This window comes from Corvus kubaryi, unplaced genomic scaffold, assembly GCF_017639235.1.
Source record: "Corvus kubaryi isolate FWS band 111438036 unplaced genomic scaffold, C.kubaryi_AGA036_p1.0 37284, whole genome shotgun sequence".
Lineage (NCBI taxonomy): Eukaryota > Metazoa > Chordata > Aves > Passeriformes > Corvidae > Corvus > Corvus kubaryi.
This window is the reverse complement of record NW_024581088.1, coordinates 5112094-5130738: the sequence shown is the minus strand read 5'-3', so window position 1 is coordinate 5130738 and position 18645 is coordinate 5112094. Positions and strand designations below refer to the sequence as shown.

At 53.3% G+C, this 18645-nt stretch overlaps 2 protein-coding genes and 1 long non-coding RNA gene across 5 annotated transcripts; 1 reads left to right on the top strand and 2 right to left on the bottom strand.

Annotated features, from left to right (window-relative positions):
* Positions 1-87: 87 nt before the first annotated feature.
* TMEM120A (transmembrane protein 120A) lies at positions 88-7709 on the bottom strand. Its single transcript, XM_042026021.1, has 12 exons — positions 7596-7709; positions 5476-5594; positions 4900-5016; positions 4386-4445; positions 3621-3716; positions 3277-3366; positions 2856-2921; positions 2652-2713; positions 2348-2440; positions 1658-1722; positions 988-1056; positions 88-905 (listed from the first exon to the last, which is right to left on the bottom strand). Exons 1-12 carry the CDS (start codon positions 7668-7670, stop codon positions 792-794), a joined length of 1026 nt encoding a protein of 341 aa, XP_041881955.1. The 5' UTR covers positions 7671-7709; the 3' UTR covers positions 88-791.
* A 290-nt stretch (positions 7710-7999) lies between these two features.
* On the bottom strand, positions 8000-18633 carry STYXL1 (serine/threonine/tyrosine interacting like 1). Of its 3 annotated transcripts, XM_042026019.1 has the most exons (9): positions 18425-18633; positions 17341-17402; positions 16744-16870; positions 16378-16434; positions 15331-15476; positions 13825-13970; positions 12704-12798; positions 10908-11017; positions 8563-8784 (listed from the first exon to the last, which is right to left on the bottom strand). In XM_042026019.1, exons 1-9 carry the CDS (start codon positions 18525-18527, stop codon positions 8653-8655), a joined length of 978 nt encoding a protein of 325 aa, XP_041881953.1. In that variant the 5' UTR covers positions 18528-18633; the 3' UTR covers positions 8563-8652. The 3 variants fall into 3 exon arrangements, with proteins under 3 accessions (XP_041881951.1, XP_041881953.1, XP_041881952.1); XM_042026017.1 differs by lacking the exon at positions 10908-11017 and having other exon boundaries at positions 8000-8784; XM_042026018.1 differs by lacking the exons at positions 8563-8784; positions 10908-11017; positions 12704-12798; positions 13825-13970 and adding an exon at positions 14663-15157 and having other exon boundaries at positions 18425-18585.
* Positions 11823-14389, top strand: LOC121663594. Its single transcript, XR_006015681.1, has 3 exons — positions 11823-11908; positions 12664-12869; positions 14305-14389. It is a non-coding gene; the product is annotated as an uncharacterized LOC121663594 (long non-coding RNA).
* Positions 18634-18645: the final 12 nt, after the last annotated feature.

The following is an 18645-nucleotide window of genomic DNA, read 5'->3' as shown; positions in this document are numbered from 1 at the left end:
TTGTCCTGTTGACCCCCACCTCCACCTTCCTTCCAGGGAGGTTGTGCCAGGACCCACTTCCCGATGAACCAAAGCCGCAGAGCAGAGTGTGGAAGCTGTTCCCAGACTGTCCCGGTGCCCTGGGGCAGCTCCTTCCCTTTATTTCCACATGTGCACCCTCAGGAGATGCCAGCCCGGGGTGCTGCTTGCACAGCTCCAGCAGGAGGCCTGGACCAGGCTCCTGCTGCTCCCACCCCTCCCATGCCCCAGCCGCCCCTTCCCTGCGGATTGGAGGCGAGGGAAGAACTGGGGCACAGCTGGAATCCAGGGCTGTGCACAGCCCCAGTGCCCTGGGAGTGACAAGGCTGCCCCAGGAACTCTGCCTTCAACTCCCAGGGGCTGCCCTGGGTGCAGGGCTGGGGGGAAAAGGGGCAGCCTCGAGCACCCCAGGAGCTGCGTGAGGCAGTGCCTGGACGCTGCCTTGTCCCAGGGGCGTGGGGAGCACCAGTGTCCAGAGAACATCCCAGTACAAGGGAGGGGAGTGGCTGTCCCAAGCAATCCTGCTCTTTGGGTGTGGAAGGCAGCCAGGACAGCAGGTGCAGGGTGCTACTGACTCCAGGTGAGTGACTCCAGCACGGATCCAGCCCCATGGTGAGCACATGGACTGTCCAGGAGCAGGCCCCAAGCTCTGTCCCACACGCAGGCCTCGAAGGAATGGGATGAGACGCCAGAGTCCGGACGGAATCAAGGAGATGGGGATAGGGGATGGAGCCAGTGGGGAGAAACAGTCCAGGCCCCCACACTGCCCCACTTCAATTCTCCTTCGTGTCCTTGTTCTTGTTCTGAATCTTCTGGTGGACGACGCGGAGGGTGGTGAAGAAGTTGCCCAGGAAGAGGATGAAGAAGGGGAGGCCGCACATGAGGACCTGTGGGAGGACAGGCAGGAGTCAGCAGGAGGGACCTGCCTGGGGCCACCCCCTCCCAGGGCATTCCCAGGAGCCTCCTTACCTGCCACTCCTTGCACTCGGGGTGCTGGATCATGCGGAAGAGGGTGATGGCGTTGTAGAGCTGCCAGAACTGCAGGAGAGAGGGGCTTCAGGGGCCTTGCTGCTTTCAGAGGCTCAATCCCAGGCTGATGCTCACCCAGCTGCTACCTCTGAGTGTAAACCCCACACTGACCTTGTGTGAGGACAGTGAAACCCCACCCAGGCTCAGGGCCAGAGGGGCTTGTTCCCAGAGAACCCCAGCCCTGGAACATCTCCCCTGTTCCAGGCCAGCTGGAGCCCAAGGGCCATGAGGAAGCCTCAGACCAGCCTTTGGCCATCGACCTCAACCATCTGGCTGAGGAAGGACTTGATCCTTCGCAGCAGCAGCTCCAAGCTGGAGCTCAGAAGGGCTTTGGAAAGGCCTTGGAAGGGTTCTCAGCTCAGCCCCTCTGCACTTGAGCACGTGGCAGAACCACCCCAGCTCCTCCCTGTCTCGCCTCCCAGGTGGGTGCCTGGGAGGGAAAGGCTCAGCACTTGTTGGAAGTGTTTCCCTGCCCCACCATCCCGTGTCACATGGCTGTGGCAGCCTGTGGGGCCTGTGCCACGTCCAGGCCACTGAGCACAGCCGGAATGTGGCACATCCCGCTGCCACCCGAGGCTCTGGCATCGTGCAAGGATGGGTGCAGCCTCACCTGCCCAAAGAAGAGGAAGGGAAGCAGGAACGTGAGGCCTCTCCACATCCAGGACTGGAAGCCCTCTGCAAAGGACGAAGGTTTTTGTGAGGACCTGGAATGGGCTGGTGGAGAGGGGATGGAGCCCAGCTCCTCCAGAGGTGGAGGACAGGGAGGCTCAGTGCCCACACTGTGCCTGGCTGGGAAGTTCCTGCCATTCCAGCCTCATTGTGGGCACTGGTGGGGGGGACAGTGGCAGGGACTCCTCATCCAACACAGGCCTCTGGGCTCCAGTGAGCCAGCCCTCAGTGTCACAGGGGCCGGGGCGGTGGCAGCCCTCAGTGCATGGGGTGTTGGAGGACGTCTCATGTCTGAAGGAGCTTCCTGGGGAAAGCTTGGATGCCCAGAGCCACATCCACAGCCACCTCACATCCTGAGGGAGCCAGCTGTGGGCTGGTGGTGCCAGCAGAGCAGGAGGAGGGGGACAGTCAGCCTGTGGGGTGGTGCTGCCCTGTGGGAGATGCTGCTCGGGGAGCTTTGGTTTGACTTGTAGCTTTTACTGTTCCTGCCACTGATAAAAGTGACCTCAAACCAAAGTGTCACCGTTTCCTTTAGTGGAACCCACAGATCCCAGCCAGCTGAGCACTGGCCTGGAGCTGGGAGGAGGCTGCTGGCAGCCTGAGACCACCAGCAAGGGGACACCCCACTTACCCACGGTCAGATCCATGTTGTGCCTCTCCCCCAGTGCTCGCAGCCGGTACAAGCACCCGCTCTGGTAGTAATACTGCAGGAACTGCACAAAGCCTGCAAGGAGAGCGTGGCTGCTGTCAGCAGCTGCCCAGGGATCGCCTTCAGCCTCAGCATCATCCCACAAAGGCCACCTGAGGCCAAGGGAACCGCCAGGTGAGCTGAGAGCTGTGAGCAGCTGCAGCTGGGTCTCTGCGTGCTGCAGAGCTCTGCAGGTGCTCAGCACCTGGGCCTCAGTGCCTGTCCCAACACACGTGGCAGCACTTACTCTGGTACATGGAGAAGGAGAGAAACTGGTTCCTGAACATCTGGTACATGAGCCCATCTGGCCTGTGGAGAGAAGGTTCTGGCTGGGGAATGTGGGGCAGGGAGGGGACAGCCAGCCCTGCCTGTCCCACAGCCCCTATGGCCCCTTGGCCAGAGCTGCCCATAGCCCAGGCAGCCCCCCACGGGACAGGGGACACAGACTTACCATGTCAGCATGACACCTGAGAGGAAGGTGGAGATGTAGTGATGGAAAACCCACCAGCCTTTGATCCTGGAGGGTGGACACAGAAGTGGTGTCAGGTCTGGAGCGTGAATCCAGAGCCAAAAGCACCCCAGGAGAGTGCAGCAGCCCAGCTGCAGCCACCCCACAGCTCCCAGGGCTCGTTAGGAAATGGAGCAGGACCCAGGGCCTCGGGGCCAGGCAGCACCAGGGCCCTTCCAGCTCCACCTTCCCGCACCACCTCCACACGGGAGGTTCCTCCTGCCCCCTCCTGCAGCTCCCAGCAGGGTTTGCCACACACCCTGAGTAGGAGGGAGCTGCTCCCCTGTGATGGGCCCCAACTCCCCCAGCCCTGCAGAGAAGGCCCAGCCCGCTGCACGCCCCTCCCCAGGCCCAGGGGACTCACTTGGAGCCGTTGTTGATCAAGATGCTCTCGCGGATGGTGAGGGTGCAGTAGTACCACACCAGGAGGAAGTTAAAGACAGCGTCTGTCACCCTGGGTCACACAGAGCAGGGTGTAAAGGCACGTGCTGGGGACACAGGCACCGTGACAGCCCGTGGGACACCCACCCCCCAGGGCAGAGACCTGCTCCTCATCACCCACCATGGCCACAAAGGCCACCTCACCTCCAGAGCAGTGTCCAGATGCTTTATCAGGATCTCCTGTTCAGCTCTGGCCATTCCAGGATGGGAGAAAAGGACAAGGGGGCTCTGGGAGGAGATCTCTGCCCAGCACCAAGCCAGACTCACCTGGAGTTGAGGAGGAACCGACAGGAGAAGGAGACAATGAGTAGGATGATGGTGAGGTAGAGCTTGAACTTCTCATACTCATCTTTATATGCAAACCTGCAGGGAAGCACAAGGACAGCCTTGGAGCAAGGGGGCTGCTGGAAGTTTGTGTCCTCCCATCCCACCTGGCTGGATAGAAGCGATGTTCTGTTGGGAACTTCTGGGACACACTCGGGAAAAGCCTTGCCTTGGGGGCATTTCTGAGACCAGAGAGCACCAGGCTGCTTCCACACAGCTGGGATACCTTTGAGCACCCCAGTGGGTGGCCCTGGTGGGGAAGCTGGGCAGACTGGGATCTGCACAGGTCTCCAGGGGAAGGATTGGGGAACAAAGGGGACACAGGCTCCTGGCTGGGCACCTCTGCCATGGGTAAGGCTCTCACGGGCCCAACCCAACTTCTGGTGTTTCCCCAAGGGAAGAGGAGGGGACTACACTTTCTGTCTGTCCTGGAAGTCCCTAACAGGGTGGAAACATGGACACAGCTTAGGTGAAGGATCCTATTAACTCATCAGCACTAATGGTCCATCCCAGCCCAGTGGCAGCAACATGAGGGGGAGCCCAGAATTTGGCTGATTCTTGGGAAACGATGCAGAAAACAGCTCGGGAAGGGAATCTACACCAGGTGAGCCAAGCCAGCCCCGTGTCTGCCCAGGAGGAGCTGCTGTTCCTGGTGCCAAGGGGATCCCAAGCCAGGAAAATCAGAGGTGCAGCGAGGAGGGGCCGTACTTGGCCTGTTTGCTGAGCAGTGTCACGTTCACATTGCCGAGCACCAGACTCAGGTACAACCTGGGGAGAGAGCAGAGTGTTAGGATGGGGACCTGCCTGTGGAGCTGTCCCCTCTTGTGCCACCAGCGAGGCCAGGGATGAGCCAGGAATGAGCCCCCAGGTGTTTCCACTCAGAGCTGCCAGGCACAAACCCCCTGGAATCCCCTCCCACAGGCAGGGGAATGGGTGGGGGAGCACACACCCCACCTCCCACAGGCACTGGGGTGTTCACCAGGGCTTCCCCTCGAGCACAACCACTGCCCCAGGGTGGGTGAAGGCCATGAGCAGGAAGAGGAGTGAGGGGCAGCACTGCTGGCTCCTGCCCAGGCATCCTTGGGGAGCCCAAGTGGAGCAGCACAGCTGTGACACCGCCAGGAGCAGGGTGACAGCTCTGGGGTCTGTGCCTGTGGTGTTAAAGCCACGGGGATGTGGAGGGTGGCCCTGGTGTCCCACGCGGAGCTGAGGTGCCTCTCACCCGTTCTTCTTTGGCAGATAGGCCTCCATCTCAAAGAACACGTTCTGCCTCTCTTTAATCAGGCTCTGGGTCTCTTGGATGGATGCTTCCTGCTCGGGAGTCGCTTGGCCTTTGCATCTGGGGAGGGAACACAGGCGCTGGCATCAGGAGAGCCTCTGTAATGTGATCAGCACGTGCTGGCACTCCACAGGTGACTGGCTCGGGCAAGGACACCCCAAGGACAGGGAGGGTGGATGGGAGGCAAGTCCACAACTCCATCTGCAGGGCGAGCTCCTCTGTCAGGCTGGGATGTTGCCCAAGAGAAGGGAGCAAGGTGAGGCCAGGTGTGTGTCTCAGCCTCAGGAAGGATGGGGAGAGCTTTGTGCAGGAGGGGAGCACTTCATGGTACCTGCAAAGCCCTCGCAAGCTCTGAACTGCAAACGGGGCACAAATCAGGGCAGAGGAAAGAGGGGCTGGGGAAGATCAGCCTCCCCACAGCACTTGGCTGCAGAGGTTTGCATTTGAGACATGAGGTGAGCTCAGCAGCCCCATCCTTGCTGCTCTCCCCTCCTGTGCTGTCACAGAGCACTGACTCACTTTTTGAGGGAGAGCGACAGCTCCTTCAGCTGCTTCTTCTGCCGGGCGATGGAGCTGGAGATCCCATCCTGGAGCTTGGTCAGCTCCTCGAGTTTCTGCTTGTACAGCTTGTGGTTGTCCTGGGAAGGAGAGACCATCACGCATTAGAGCTGCCTGCCCAGACGCCCCTGTCCTTGGGTCCTCTATGATGCTTCTGTTAAAAAACATCCTTAATTTCACCTGTGCAGCTGCTGGGGGAGAGGAGGGGTGGCTGAAGAAGGCCAGGTGTGTTTGGGGACAGCCTGCAGCCAGCCCTGCTTCCATGGGGATGCCCACCCCCAATCCCAAGCAGGCTATCCACAGGATGTTCCCATGTTTGGGACACCAATGACTGCACACAGCAGATAGGAAAGATTTGGGAATAAATGCTGTTTGGGCCAGGGTACAACTGTGGCAAGAGCAGTGCCTCTGAGTGCTGGGACAGGACGAGCAGCTCTTTGTGCTTCCAGGTCTCTCAGCCCCAGCTCGTGGCCTTGGGGCTCTACCTGAGCACCCTTGGGAAGCTGGAAGGAGCCTGTCAGTGAGCTGGACAAAGAGGACGGGCTCCCAGCAGGGCTGCAGCCAAGTGCCCCGTAACCCAACCGCACCTGGATAAGGCTGGATGCATTTCTCCACTATATTTAGTAAGGAAAGAGGAGAGCTGCTGGATCAATGCTGCTGCTTGTCCAGGTCAGCTGGAAAACAGCCTCACCTTGGCCACAGCAGCCTGGACACCACCTCCAGCAGGGACCTACAGGCTGCTCACAACAACCCTTGGACTAGACCTTGGCACACACAAGTTTTAACCTTTGTAGCTCTTATCAATCACTCAATCACTGGATCTTAAAAGCTGTTCCCAAAGGAGAAAGGTGAAACCGAGAGCAGAGGGAAACCTTCCCCCTCTGGTGACAAGCAGCGGCAAGGAGGGAATGAATCCCAGATAGTCCCGGCTCCACAGCAGTGATTTATGTCCCTGATTTATCCCAGGATATTCCCTGCTTGACCATCAAGCTTTCCTTCTGCCATCTAGAGCCACCTCCTTCTGGCTCTGGAGTTAACTGTGAGCAAGTGGCTTTTGTGACAAGTCCTTCAGCCGTGCCAGCATCGGCGCTCCACGCTCGGAGACAGCCTGGGTCAGGAGCCACCCCGGGAGAGGTTTCCAAAGGGAAGGGCCGGCGCTGCGTGGCTGCACGCAGGGCTCGAAGTGGGTGACCCGGGACATCCACGCAGCCCTTATGGAGCAAGAGGAGGTTTCTCAAAGCCTCTCTTGCCCCAGATCTGGGCACAGCAGCGACGTGTCTGCAACAACATCCGCTTCGCCCCGCTCCCGAGGGGGAAGGAGGGGGAAAGGGAACGGGTGCAGCTGCAGCCGAGTGACCTGAGCGGCAGCAGGAGATGGTTGGCCAACCTTTCCCTTGGGTGACCCTGTGTGAGCTGAACCCTGCCCACTCCTTCCCCGGCAAGGCAGCGCCCTGGGGATTACACAAAGCAGATGGAAGCACCTCTGATACCAGTCACCTTCCTGGCACGGAGCTCCCGGCCAGCCCCGGCGGTGACAGGGTATGGCAGTCGGGACAAGGTGCCTGGCCGAAGCGTGCTTGGGCTCCGGGAGACCTGGGCTCCGCTGGCCGCTTTTCCTGCGGGGCTGGCTGGCTCCGAGCTGCCCGGAGCCGGGCTGAGAGGAGCGATAAGGAGTGAAACGGCATCTGCGCACCCAGTCCGGCCGTGCCACGCCAGGCAGTGCCGCTCCCTGCTCAAAACCGGGAGATCTGAGGTCTCCACGCCACGTCCACGGCGGGCCGGGGCATCAGACCGGGGCACCCGCTCTTAGCGAGCCCCGTGCCCTGGCACAGCCTGGCACCCCTGCCCTGCTCCGAAACGCTTTGCCCCAAGGCACAAGGCTCGTACCCGAGGGCTGGGACACGGTGGGGAAAGCACCCGGACTCCAGAGGGGAGAGCCCGGCTGCCCGCGGTACCCGCTGGGGATGCTGCGGGACACCCGCGGGGGATCCCCCACCCCGCTGCCGGTAACCCCGGCGTGCCCCGCTCGGCCGGAGCGCTCCCTCGGCCCCTGCCCGGGGGTGTCCCGGGCCCGGTGGTACCTGGATGCGCTGGTAGCCGTCCTGCAGCTCCTCCCACTCGCGCAGGCACTCGGCGAGCGAGGCGCCCCAGGCCATGGCGGCGATGGCGGCGGCGACCGGCCCGGCCCGGCCCGCGGCGAGCGGCGGCGCTGGGGCCCCGCCCCCTTCCGGACACGCCCCGGGGCGGGGGCACGGGGCGGGGCCGCCTTTATTCCCTGCTTCCCCCTCAGTCGGAGCCCGAAAACGCCCAATTGCCGTAAATCGCAGCCCTTCGGCGGGAGCCCCGGGCTGTGTGAGGTGCGCCGGGCTCGCTGTCAGCTCGGGCGGCTCCCGGGGTGCATTCCCGGCCCTGGCCGCGTGTGTCAGAATGACGAACCCAAACCCATCACTAAATCCCAAACACAGAGTGCGGCAAAGCCCGGGAGTGTTTCTTCTGACATGTTTTATTTTGTCATGTCAGAGAAGAGAATTCGGAATGCTGTAAGAGAGAGGACGGCACTGAGTTTAGGTTTCATGTGGCAGCACTGAGGCTTTAAAATTACCAGCTGTGCCCAGAGGTTTGGTTATAGGATTAGAAGGAAACAAATGGGAAGGGTGGTGGTGTCAACAATCCAGCCAGCGAGTCAGTGAGAGGCCATCATATCTGTGGGCAGCTGAGAAGGCACTCCCAGGGCACAGGGACTTCTGAAACAGGGACATTCTGCAGTCACCTCTCCGGGCTGGAATTGGGCACAGGCTCCAAATTTACTCCAAATTTACATTCCAGACCATGGATAACAAACCTTTACAGAGATAACCCTACTGACTGCCCCACAGATGTGGTCATAATCCCCTTTGCTTACAAAAGAGTCGAGCTGTGTCTAATGGGCCACATCCTGCAGCACTTGAATCCCCCAAACTGCCACCTCCTACAGCCCAGGTGAGTGCCCGAGAAGGCTCCAAATCTTGACCCAAAATGACATGGAGCTAAAGAGGAAAGCTTTTCTGTTACATTTGGGTCTTTTTTTCACACAGCATTCAAGTAACTTTCTCCCCAGAAAGGGGAAGGGAAGTGGCTTTCCTTGTGGGATGTTCTCTGTCAGTAATTTGGTCCAGAGATGTCTGTGGCTGGGGCCCCATAGATTTGGGTCTCCCAGGCTGAGAGCTGTTCCACAAAGCCCGGGTGTGGTCTTATGTTCATTTGGCATTTCAGAAGGTATTTCCAAGCTCTCTGTAAACAGAAGGAAAATAAAGAAGTGTTAGGAATTGAGCAGAAAGTGACTCTCGGGTATTTTCACAAAGCAGCTACGCTTCAGTCAACACAGCTTTGTATTTGCTCCCTGTGCTGGACAGCAAGAACCTGCTGAGAGGAGTTTGGCTACCGAAGTGGGGACAGGCTGGATCCAGATGTGGACTTGAGAGAAGCCTGTCCCCTTCATGCTCTGCTCTCCTGGATATGAGGACATCTCAGGCTGCTTTCACTACCTGTCAGGTATCTTGTTTTACTTCGATGGAGCAGAGCAATGCAATCCTGGATTTTCTACTCTAAAATGCTGTTCCTTCCACAGATGATAAGCAAAGCAGTGAAGTATCAGCTATAAAGGTTATAAAGCAACAAAGGTTATCGCGTTTTCGTATTGGTGTGACCTGATGTGGCAGAGCAGTTATGACCCTGCAGTTATCCCACTGTATTAATTACAGCCATCTTAATTATTTGTTAGCTCCAAGTAATCACCTAGAAACTCTGACACACACAGGGCAGATCCACCAGCATTACTCCAGCTGCATCCCTGGGTTTTCCTGTCAGTGCTCACCTTCAGGCTCGTAAAGGAGCTTGCCCCCTGCACTTGGGGGGTTGCGTAAGTGTAATGAGACCAAAGGTCAGCAGATAGTGCTCCATTGGTTTGTTCTTCTAATCTTGCTGATTCTGCAGGCTCTGAGGCTGATCTTCCAATATTTACTCCTCTGGGTCCACAGTGTGGGTGTCTCTAGTTCCCCTGGACTCAATAGATCTCCTCACATGTTGATCACTAATAAAATCAGGGGCTGCACATCCCAAATCTGCCTTGCTTTTGCCTTTTTGGAAGCTTTCAAAGATCTTTGCCTGGACTGGCTAGAGGATCACACGGGAATCTGTTGCACTGCTTTCGTCTGCAAGAAACAAACTTGTCTGCCACGGTAATCCCCCAGGAAAGCTTTGCCCAGCCATCAGTGGGCAAGCACTGCCCTGTCAACCTTCCAACCTTTTTTTTTTTTTTTGGCATTTAATAAAACTCTGAGACCAACGTGTTGATGCCAACTGAGAGGAATGGCAGGGCTCAGCCTTTGACTTTTGCACTGCCACTAGAAGCACATTCTGCGATTCAGTGAGTGAGCGGCTGGTCATCAGCCTGCAGGAGCAATCACAGCCCTGTTAGTGCAGGGACTGAACTGTGTCTGAGCCCAGCTGGCACCCTCAGCCTCTAATTACCCACTGGCACACAGCCATGGAAAGAGCTTTCTTCTTACATTGGATGTGTTTGCACAAAATCAATCACCTTATTAGATACAGACCCAGCTTTAGTGACGTTTGGATCAATCCTTTCAAGCTCCCAAACGTCCCAAACAAGGGTGAGACTTTTAAGGAGAGGCTGAGTTCCCAAGGGAACTCTCCTGCTCCATGTTGGGAGGCACCAGGAGATGATGCCTGTGTGGTATGCAAAGGGAGAAAGGCCTGGCACCCAGGGCAGAGGCCACCAGGCTCTTGCACAGCCAGGCCATTCTCAGCCATCCTTCATTCATTTCTTTCATCATTCAGAGCTATGGAACAGCCTGTGCTGGCCATCTAACCTGTACATCCCTCCTGGGCAAGTATTATCCCATTCCAGATTTCTATACAGGAGTGTCTGTGGGAGGGGATTGCTTCTAGAGGAATAAAATAGGATTTTGGAAGAAGTCAGTGCTGAAGTCAATGGTAAATGAGAGCCCTGCAAACACTGGGTTCTGAACTTCCCTGTAATGCCATGGAATTAAGAGATAGGATCAACTGCAGTAGCTGCCACTCTTTTCCTCAAGTCCAGGAGAGAAATACCATGTTCTGTACCCACAGCTTTACTTTTATAGCCCTTTAGCTAAAGTAGGGAAAACAAAAATATCACAGGTTCTAGAGTAAGGACTCACGGATCCAAAATCACACCCAAGCCACCCCCTTAATGGTCTAAAGAAGATGCAATCCCAAATCAAATAATCAGTTCCATTATCAGGTGGATACTGTGCATGAAATCACAGAGAAGGTCTTATTACTACAGTGATGGGGCTTCAGGAAGAGAAATAAGTGCAGAGACAGTTTCTGTGGGGACTGTGCCAGTGACATACCTGCAGGGAAAAGCGGCAGGAATGCATCAGATAGGCCATGGTGACTGTGCTGCACCGGCTTATCCCCAGGCTGGAGAACACCAGCACTGCTCCCACGTCCAGCTGAGCATCTGAGGCAAGAAATGCCAATCACAAATGAGTGATCTGGGAAATGGAGCTTCCCATGGCACAGTCAAGCACTAATTTGGTGACAGCTGACAAGAGGGGCTGAAGCCTGAGCGACAGGAGCCCTCAGGAACCCTGACAGCAGCAGATGGGCACTGCCAGCTCCCATTTCTGTAAGCATTTGCCTTTCTTAAAAATCCACAGTTAAAACACGGCCTCGAAGAGCAGCACCAATGACAATGACCCATCAGTGCTTCATTACACATCAGTGTCACCTTCACATCAGGCATCTGAGGAAAAGTAGTCTTTCATGACCTATTAGCTGTGGTCAGCATCACAAACTCTCCCCACAGGTTTAAAGGTATTGAAATTTTATTTTGCCTGGAAGGTTGCATATTTAATTAATAACCTTTTAATTCTTTCTCTCCCTCTCTAGACAGAATGATGTTTTTAAAATATTAGCAACTGAACTTCAGAATTCATAGAGCAAAGCCTTTTCTTTTTCTTTTAGTGTTGTCAAGATGTTTTGTTTGTTCTTTCTTTTTTTTCCCTCAAGCACTAAACCAGCATTTTAAAACTTATTTCTATTGTGAGATACTAGTTCTGTCCTAAGATCTGAGTAGAACTGGCCTCACTCCAACATACACTTGGCATGAGGACATGCACACTCCTCTTGGCATATGTGGAGAGCTTTAGTCTCGTGTTCTAGTTTGTGTAATCTGCTCTCCACTGCCAAGTAAACAGTTCCACTATCAGGTAAACACTGTAACACTTCCACAAGTGCAGCTAATAGACTCTTGCAGCCTGGTTTGGAAACAGCCACAAACTGTGTGTGATGTGAGAAGGAAACTTTTGAAATACTACTGGGAAAAAGCATGAGGCACAACGAAAAGCAAGTAAGTGAATGTCAACATTTAGGTGCACCAAATAATGACATTCAGTTCAGGAGTTCAAAATTATATCCTCAAATGTTGTTTCTTTGTGTGCAGTTGTCATGTCTGATATTGTACTTGGATTAAGGTCTGTGGGGACAGGGTGGTCTTTTGCTTCTGGCTCTGTCCGACACAGCTCAGCAGGGCCTTGGTCTGTGGCAGGTATTATTTGATAAGCATGATAAAAGATAATGACATGGTTGGACAGCATCAGGATGGAGCTGCAGGAGCTGTGTCTGCCGTGCAGCTGCAGGCACTGAGCTGCAGTGTGTTTTTTCTTGTCCTATCTGATGTAATCGGCTGAAGGCAGGCTGATGCTGTCCAACCTGAAAGTCTTCCTGGGCCCTATGGTGGGCCAGAAATCACAAAGATTATCAATGCCTCCTGCTGAGTTCTCTAATGTGTGTCACACTCTGGTTCAAATAAAGCTCTGGTGGCTGAAGATTTGGGCTGCTGAGAGTCAAAGGGCTGTTGCAAAGGAACAAGAGGGAATCCAATGAAGCCCTGGTAGCAAAGCCTTTTCAGATTGGGTGGAAAGCTTCCTGTTATCAGACTGAGGTATTCTTTAAAGTGAGCAGGGACATCAGAGTCAGATGCCCTGTAAAATCTCCTCTCTGTCCATCAGGCTGGTTAGTGAGGCAGCTCTGGTATCCATCAGGGTGTGGGCTTGCTTACCCTCCTGTCTGGGCTTTCTGTCACTCCCATCTAATATCCTACAGTGAGCAAGGTCTCAGGAATTCCAGATCACGATCCACTCACCTATGAAATGAGAAATGGTGGGGAAGGAAGAAAAAAGATCTGCTTCGAGTGAATCTGGAACAGATACGTGGAGGGATTCACCTTCTTCTGCAAACCTGGAAAAAGAGCACACAGCCCACATGGAGCAGAGAAGCAGCCTTGACAAGATGTGTTTGTTGGAGGCAAGGTGATCACTTTGTTTGCTGTTACATGTGTGAGTTTTTCATCATTGTCATCATTAACATGATAAGGGATTTGTTATGGTGAGACAGAGATGTTTGTAACACAGAACCAGTTTAATCACTGATTTTCCATTTCAGTGGTATCAGCATTGATGTCTTAACCTGCAGCTGAGAGATAAATGGAAACAGATGAACTGAAAGCAGGTGTGCTTTCAGAGTGTGTGTTGGCAGTTTTGTGGAATGCCCCAGATCACTTCATGTGGTTTTCTATGGCAGCATCTCCTCCTTCCACAGACTCAGAGAACTCACAGGGTAAAAACTTGGTGAGGAATTTCCAAAGTGTGAAAGCACATCATGTAGAGGGCATGGGAATATTACCCACAGTGCAGAGACATTCCTCTGGAGCCAAAGGCATGATAAATGTCTGCTGGTGCACCTGTCCTGGGGTGGGTAACTGGATTTGTTACTTTGTGTGGGTCACCACCTTGAGAAATGTCACTGGGTTTTTCACTGTGTGAAATTGCATTTCCAGCAAGGCCTGCAGACTGAGCTGACTAGTCATGGACACAGTAGGTAAGGAAGGAAGACCAAAAATGTGACAGATTGGTGATTTAGCTTTTGCACTGATGTGTTTGTAAGATTTTGCTCTGAAAGCTATTTGGAGATACAAGTTTTTCCTGAAGCGTGGTGGTATGTGATAAACTTGAAATACCAAGGGCTTCCCAGTCCTCCTCTTACGCAATTCACCCGTGGCATGGTCAAGGGCTGCAGGACTGTGTTGCTGTTGTGCTAACTCTGGAGTAGAAATTAGAAGAATGAGCATGAAATGGCACTGGAATCTGCACAGAGGTTTCCTTGGAAGGCCACAGGCACTGACTCCTCTGCCAATAAACTCTGTGTCACCTCATTTTCTCACACCACAGACACTGGTGAGGGTAAGCCTTGAACTGTTTAACTTACAGTGTTACAGGCTGTTCACAGACGTTGACCAGTGCTTTGATCTTCAGATCTCTCTGAATTTGTTTGTCACTGGCCTGCTTGAAATTGCCCATATATAACTTTTCAGGCAGTATTTCTACAGGGTATGGCTGGAAGGTGTCTAGCTCCTGCCAGAAAGAAACCACAGGCTCAGGTTAGAGAGTGTCTTTGCTCCCATTAGCTCGATAAGTTCTTAAACAGAAGTCGTGTGAAGAATTGAACAGGCACTTAGTCAGCAGCTCATGACATATTTTAGTGTAATGATTCATTCAATCACCTGGATTTGCTGTATATTGAAGTCTTTGCTAGTTTTACTGAGAATAATTAGCAGCCTCACTGTTGTTGTGGCATTACTTGAAGCAAACCCTAACTAAACAGGAGGTGGAATATATCCTTTCCATTGTCTGGAGGGGCTGCAGCATGACAGATTCATTTGCTGTTCCCCTTGCTTACTGTTTGCAGGGCTAAATGAAATCATCTGCCACCTGCAGAGCTGCAGGTGCCCTGGAGTAGCACAGCACAAACCTGCAGCTGCATCCGGTGTCGGCAGCGTGGAGGCTGAGAAGGAAAACACACGAGTAACCAACAGCGCCTCGACATCCCTAAGGGGTGCTTGGATACTTGGATACTGCTCCAGGAGCACAAAGGAGCAGCTGAAAAATTTAAACCATCACCAACAGCTTCCACTGAGGGGCAAGGAGGTGCTCTGTGTCTAGCTGAGTCTGAGGGGGAAGCTCAGCAGTGAGTTGCCCTTCACAGAGCAGCACAAAGTGAATCGATTTTCTCTCCTGTGCTGTAGCATCCGCAGGTTAGCACTGTGTCATGGGCTATTCCCTGGGAACCAGAAGGGAACAATGGGAACAAAATGCACCTTGGAATGAAATGCTCTGTTGTCCAGCACCTTCTTAACCTGCTCTGCCTGTCCTAAATGTGAAATAAAGGGTAATTGTTTCTCATAAGCTAAGTAGATTGATGTTTTTAGGTGAAACCGAGTAATGAGGACACCAGTGTTTGAGTGGATGGCTGTTGTCTTCCTGGGCCTATTGAAACAAGGCACCAGCACTTGCTTTGTGACCCTTCCGATGAAAAGATATGGATCACAGTGCTTGGTAAGAATTGTACTTCTGTTTGAAAACATCTGCTGTGTACTATGCCAGATAACCACGTGTGAGAGAGGAGCCTGCTTCTTTTCATCATTTGCTAATGTTTGTTCAGTTATCTGTACTCTCCATAGGCCAGTTTCAGGGTTATCAGGGAAACATTCCCAGGTTGCTTCCATGAGCTTCCTTTCACACAACAGAAGAGGAAAAAGAGGCTGTAAAAGAACCAGTGGTGAGACTCAGGGCAAGCACAGTAACTCAAATTACATTTAATTCCTTTGTCTGAAATTACTGTGATATCAGGTTTGCAACACCATCTAACTTGAATTCACCAGCCATCATCAGTTGAATACGAATGTCTTCTACTTGCAAATTAGTCTCATCTCACCTGAGGCATCCACAGTGTCTTCTGGCTCTTCAGGAAATGGTAACAAGCTGAAAAACGCTTGTACCCTCCCTTCAGGAGGAGCACGGGGTGGCGAGTGAAGTGCTGCAAGTTTCTGGCATGGTGTAAGGCATCTCCTTCCCCAGTATCTAAAGAGACCAAAGAGCTGTTTGCCAGGGCAGGTTCAATGTCTCTGTCTGCCTCCCTGACACCCACAGCAAACCCCTTTCCATTCCATCTAATGCTCTGGAGAAAACTTCGTTAAAAGCTCTACTTATTCTTTACTTGTTGCTGCAGGTCAGTTACAGGTGGTGCTGCTTTTCACCTCTCATCCTGATCTTTTATTCCTCTCCTGGTTTCTTTTGTAGGTCTAGATTTTTTTTTCCTCTCCCCATTTTTCTTTGGGAAATGCTTGTAATAAGTTCCCATAATAGGGAAATTTTATTAATTTAAATTTAATAATCTTAGTTTTATGGAGGCCCTTTTCTTTAGTCTGCTTTAGGCAAACAGGGAAAAAAGGAAGTGTCTTAAATTTTTCACAAATGTTTTAAACACTCCCCTCAGTGAAGCAAATTATGTGAGATGGCTGCTCCTCCTCCCAAGGAATCCATCCTGCTTCCCTCTAGCTATGTCTGCTTTAGAAATAAATCAGCACAATAGAAACCCAGTTCTGATTCTTCACACCTTCCCTTTACTGCCTCACCACTGAGCATTCAGGAACCTGCTTGCTTTATTCATACCCCTTACACCCCCACTTTTTTTTTTTCTTTAAAAAGTGATGTGAATCTTTGCTAAAACTCCTGTAGCCTTTGTAAAGCTCAAACAAACATACAGAAGTAGTTCTGCCCACAGCAGAACTCCTTGCCAAAGGATGTGTGAAAACCAAACACTTCCATGGTTCAAGGAAGACTGAACAATGATAGGGAAAAGTTTCCAGTGCTTCACATTTCTTGGTGAACTCCATCAAATGACCACCCCCATCAAAGGTAAGTCTTTTTAAATATCATGAAGTGAAAGCCTTTCGTGACCCTCAAAGCAGGAAATACTCACTCTGGGAACACATGGAACCTGAGCCGATGGTTTCAGGCTCTGAAGCAGCACTGCTCCCTGAAAGGCAAGCGTTGGACAAGCCAAATCTCAGGGAAATGTGGCAAGAAAAGATTCCTCACATACAACAAGGAGCTTCAGAGGATCATCCACAGATGGGAAACCAGGGCTGCCAGGATGCTTTGAAATAAAACCTGGATTTTTGAAGCCTGAGAACATACACAACAGTGAAAAAACAGAGGCAGAGCACAGCTTTTCACTAAAACTGGGAACATTTACATCTCTTCCAATGAGCTCATAAAATTAAATGAGGAATGGAAAGAATTTCCATGCAGCAGTGAGGTCTTGACTGACATAGGTCACACGTACCTGTTTCCTTCTTCTCCTCCTGATTGTCACTGCAGCCCAAAAAGCCGGTGTCGTGGTCATACACCACGCAGTATCTGACATAGTCCAGCTCCTCAGGATTCGGGATCAGATACTCCCCCGCAGGATTCTACCAAAATCACAGAGGAAGTCCATCAGGAGCACAGCTCCACTCTTCTCTGGTGGCATCAACGCTCCTGACATCTTGCAAGTTACAACTCTCTAGCTACGTGTTGGGTTTGTTCCTGTGGGTGGGCACGACACTGACAGCCCCGGTTAGAAGTCAGGAATGATGCAAACGACGCTGATTGCTCCATCAGCAGCAGCGATGCAGATGCCAGCACTGTCCTTGTGAGGCAAGGCTACACTGTGTGAGTTCTTGTGCAATGTTTTTCCTGATATGCAGCTCCTATGTGCCAATCCTTCGGGCTGCTGGAGCCACCTCTGCTTTGTGACAGAACACATCCCCCCAGTGGCAGCCGCGGAGCACGGCTGAGGCAGGGCAGGGGCTGGGACATTTCCCGTGGGTTTCAAACCACTGTTGGCTTCCTGCTAATTGCTAAATCCAGGGACGGTTCACGCAAACAGCAAGCCCCTCACCCGCTCAATCCTTTGGGCTGTAATAATGTGGCTCGCATCGAATTCACTCTGAGAACGGGCATCTGAAAAAAAAACCAACCAAGATAGAGCAATTGGCTTTTAAAGGTGGAATCCTGTTTGTATTTTGGCAGGGGGAATTCAGGCACTGGCATCACTCAGAGAAAGAGATTTGGGGATGTGGCACTTGGCAATATGATTTAGGGGTGGTTATGGTGTTGCTGGGTCAGCTGTTGGACTGGATGATCTTGAAGGTCTCTTGATCATTCTGTGATTTGGGTTTTTTTTTTTAGAAACTGAGGCCTTCTGGTGTGGGTATAACAAACTCCAGGGCTGATGTGGGTCTGTGTGTAACACCACGTGATAACCAGCACTGTTAGTCCTGACCCAAGTGTGCTCCTGTAGCATTCCCAGCATCAGCCCTGTGCTCTGCCCTGTGCCTGCTCTGACCTCGGCTCAGCAGCTCTGCCTCTGCTGCTCTGGGGAGAGGGGCACTGGAAAGACCCCACCACCACTCCCAAACTGGCTCCCTTACCAAAATATTTAATGACATTGCAACATCAGGCACCCTTTTGGGGGTATTGGCACTATGCAAAATGGAAGTGGTTATCAGGAATCTTTGTGTAATTGTTGAGAAATCTTGTCCAGCTCTAACACCTCTGGGAGCAGCAGGGGAGAGTGTGTATCCATGGGACTGATCAGAGCAGGGAGAGTTGGACCTGAGGAAAGCCGAAGCAGCACCAGGTCATGGCACCTGAAATGGGATGGGAGGAAGGCCCCAAGTGCAAGGCCCCAGAAATTACGAGAAGTGATGTGTGTGCTTTTCCTCACGAGCCCAGTTGGCTCAGGATATCTGCCCGGGCTGAGCACAGTGCCTGGCTGCAGGCAGGGGCAGGGAGAGCAGCAGCGGGCAGGGGCAGCCACGGGAAGACAGCAGCAGGCGGGGTGAGGCAGGGGCAAGAGCAGGAACTGGGGCAGAAGAAGCAGGCAGGGGAAGCAGCAGGCAGGGCAGGGGCAGGCAGGAGGAGGGACAGGGCTAGGCAGAGGCAGGGGCAGCAGCAGGGACAGGCCTGCGCTGCGGCCTCACCCAGCAGGCACAGGTAGTTGGGCTCCGTCAGCCGGGATCTCCACCGGTACTGGTTGATGATGTTGTAGAGGTGTCGGGGCTCGCAGACCATCACCCCCGCCATCCCCCATCCGCTCGGCTGCCGCCGACTATCGCGACACCCCGCTCCCCCCTTCCCGCCCGGCCGCAGGCAGCGACGCCCGCCGGTCTCCACGGTTACCTCAGGCGGGATCTCACGAGAC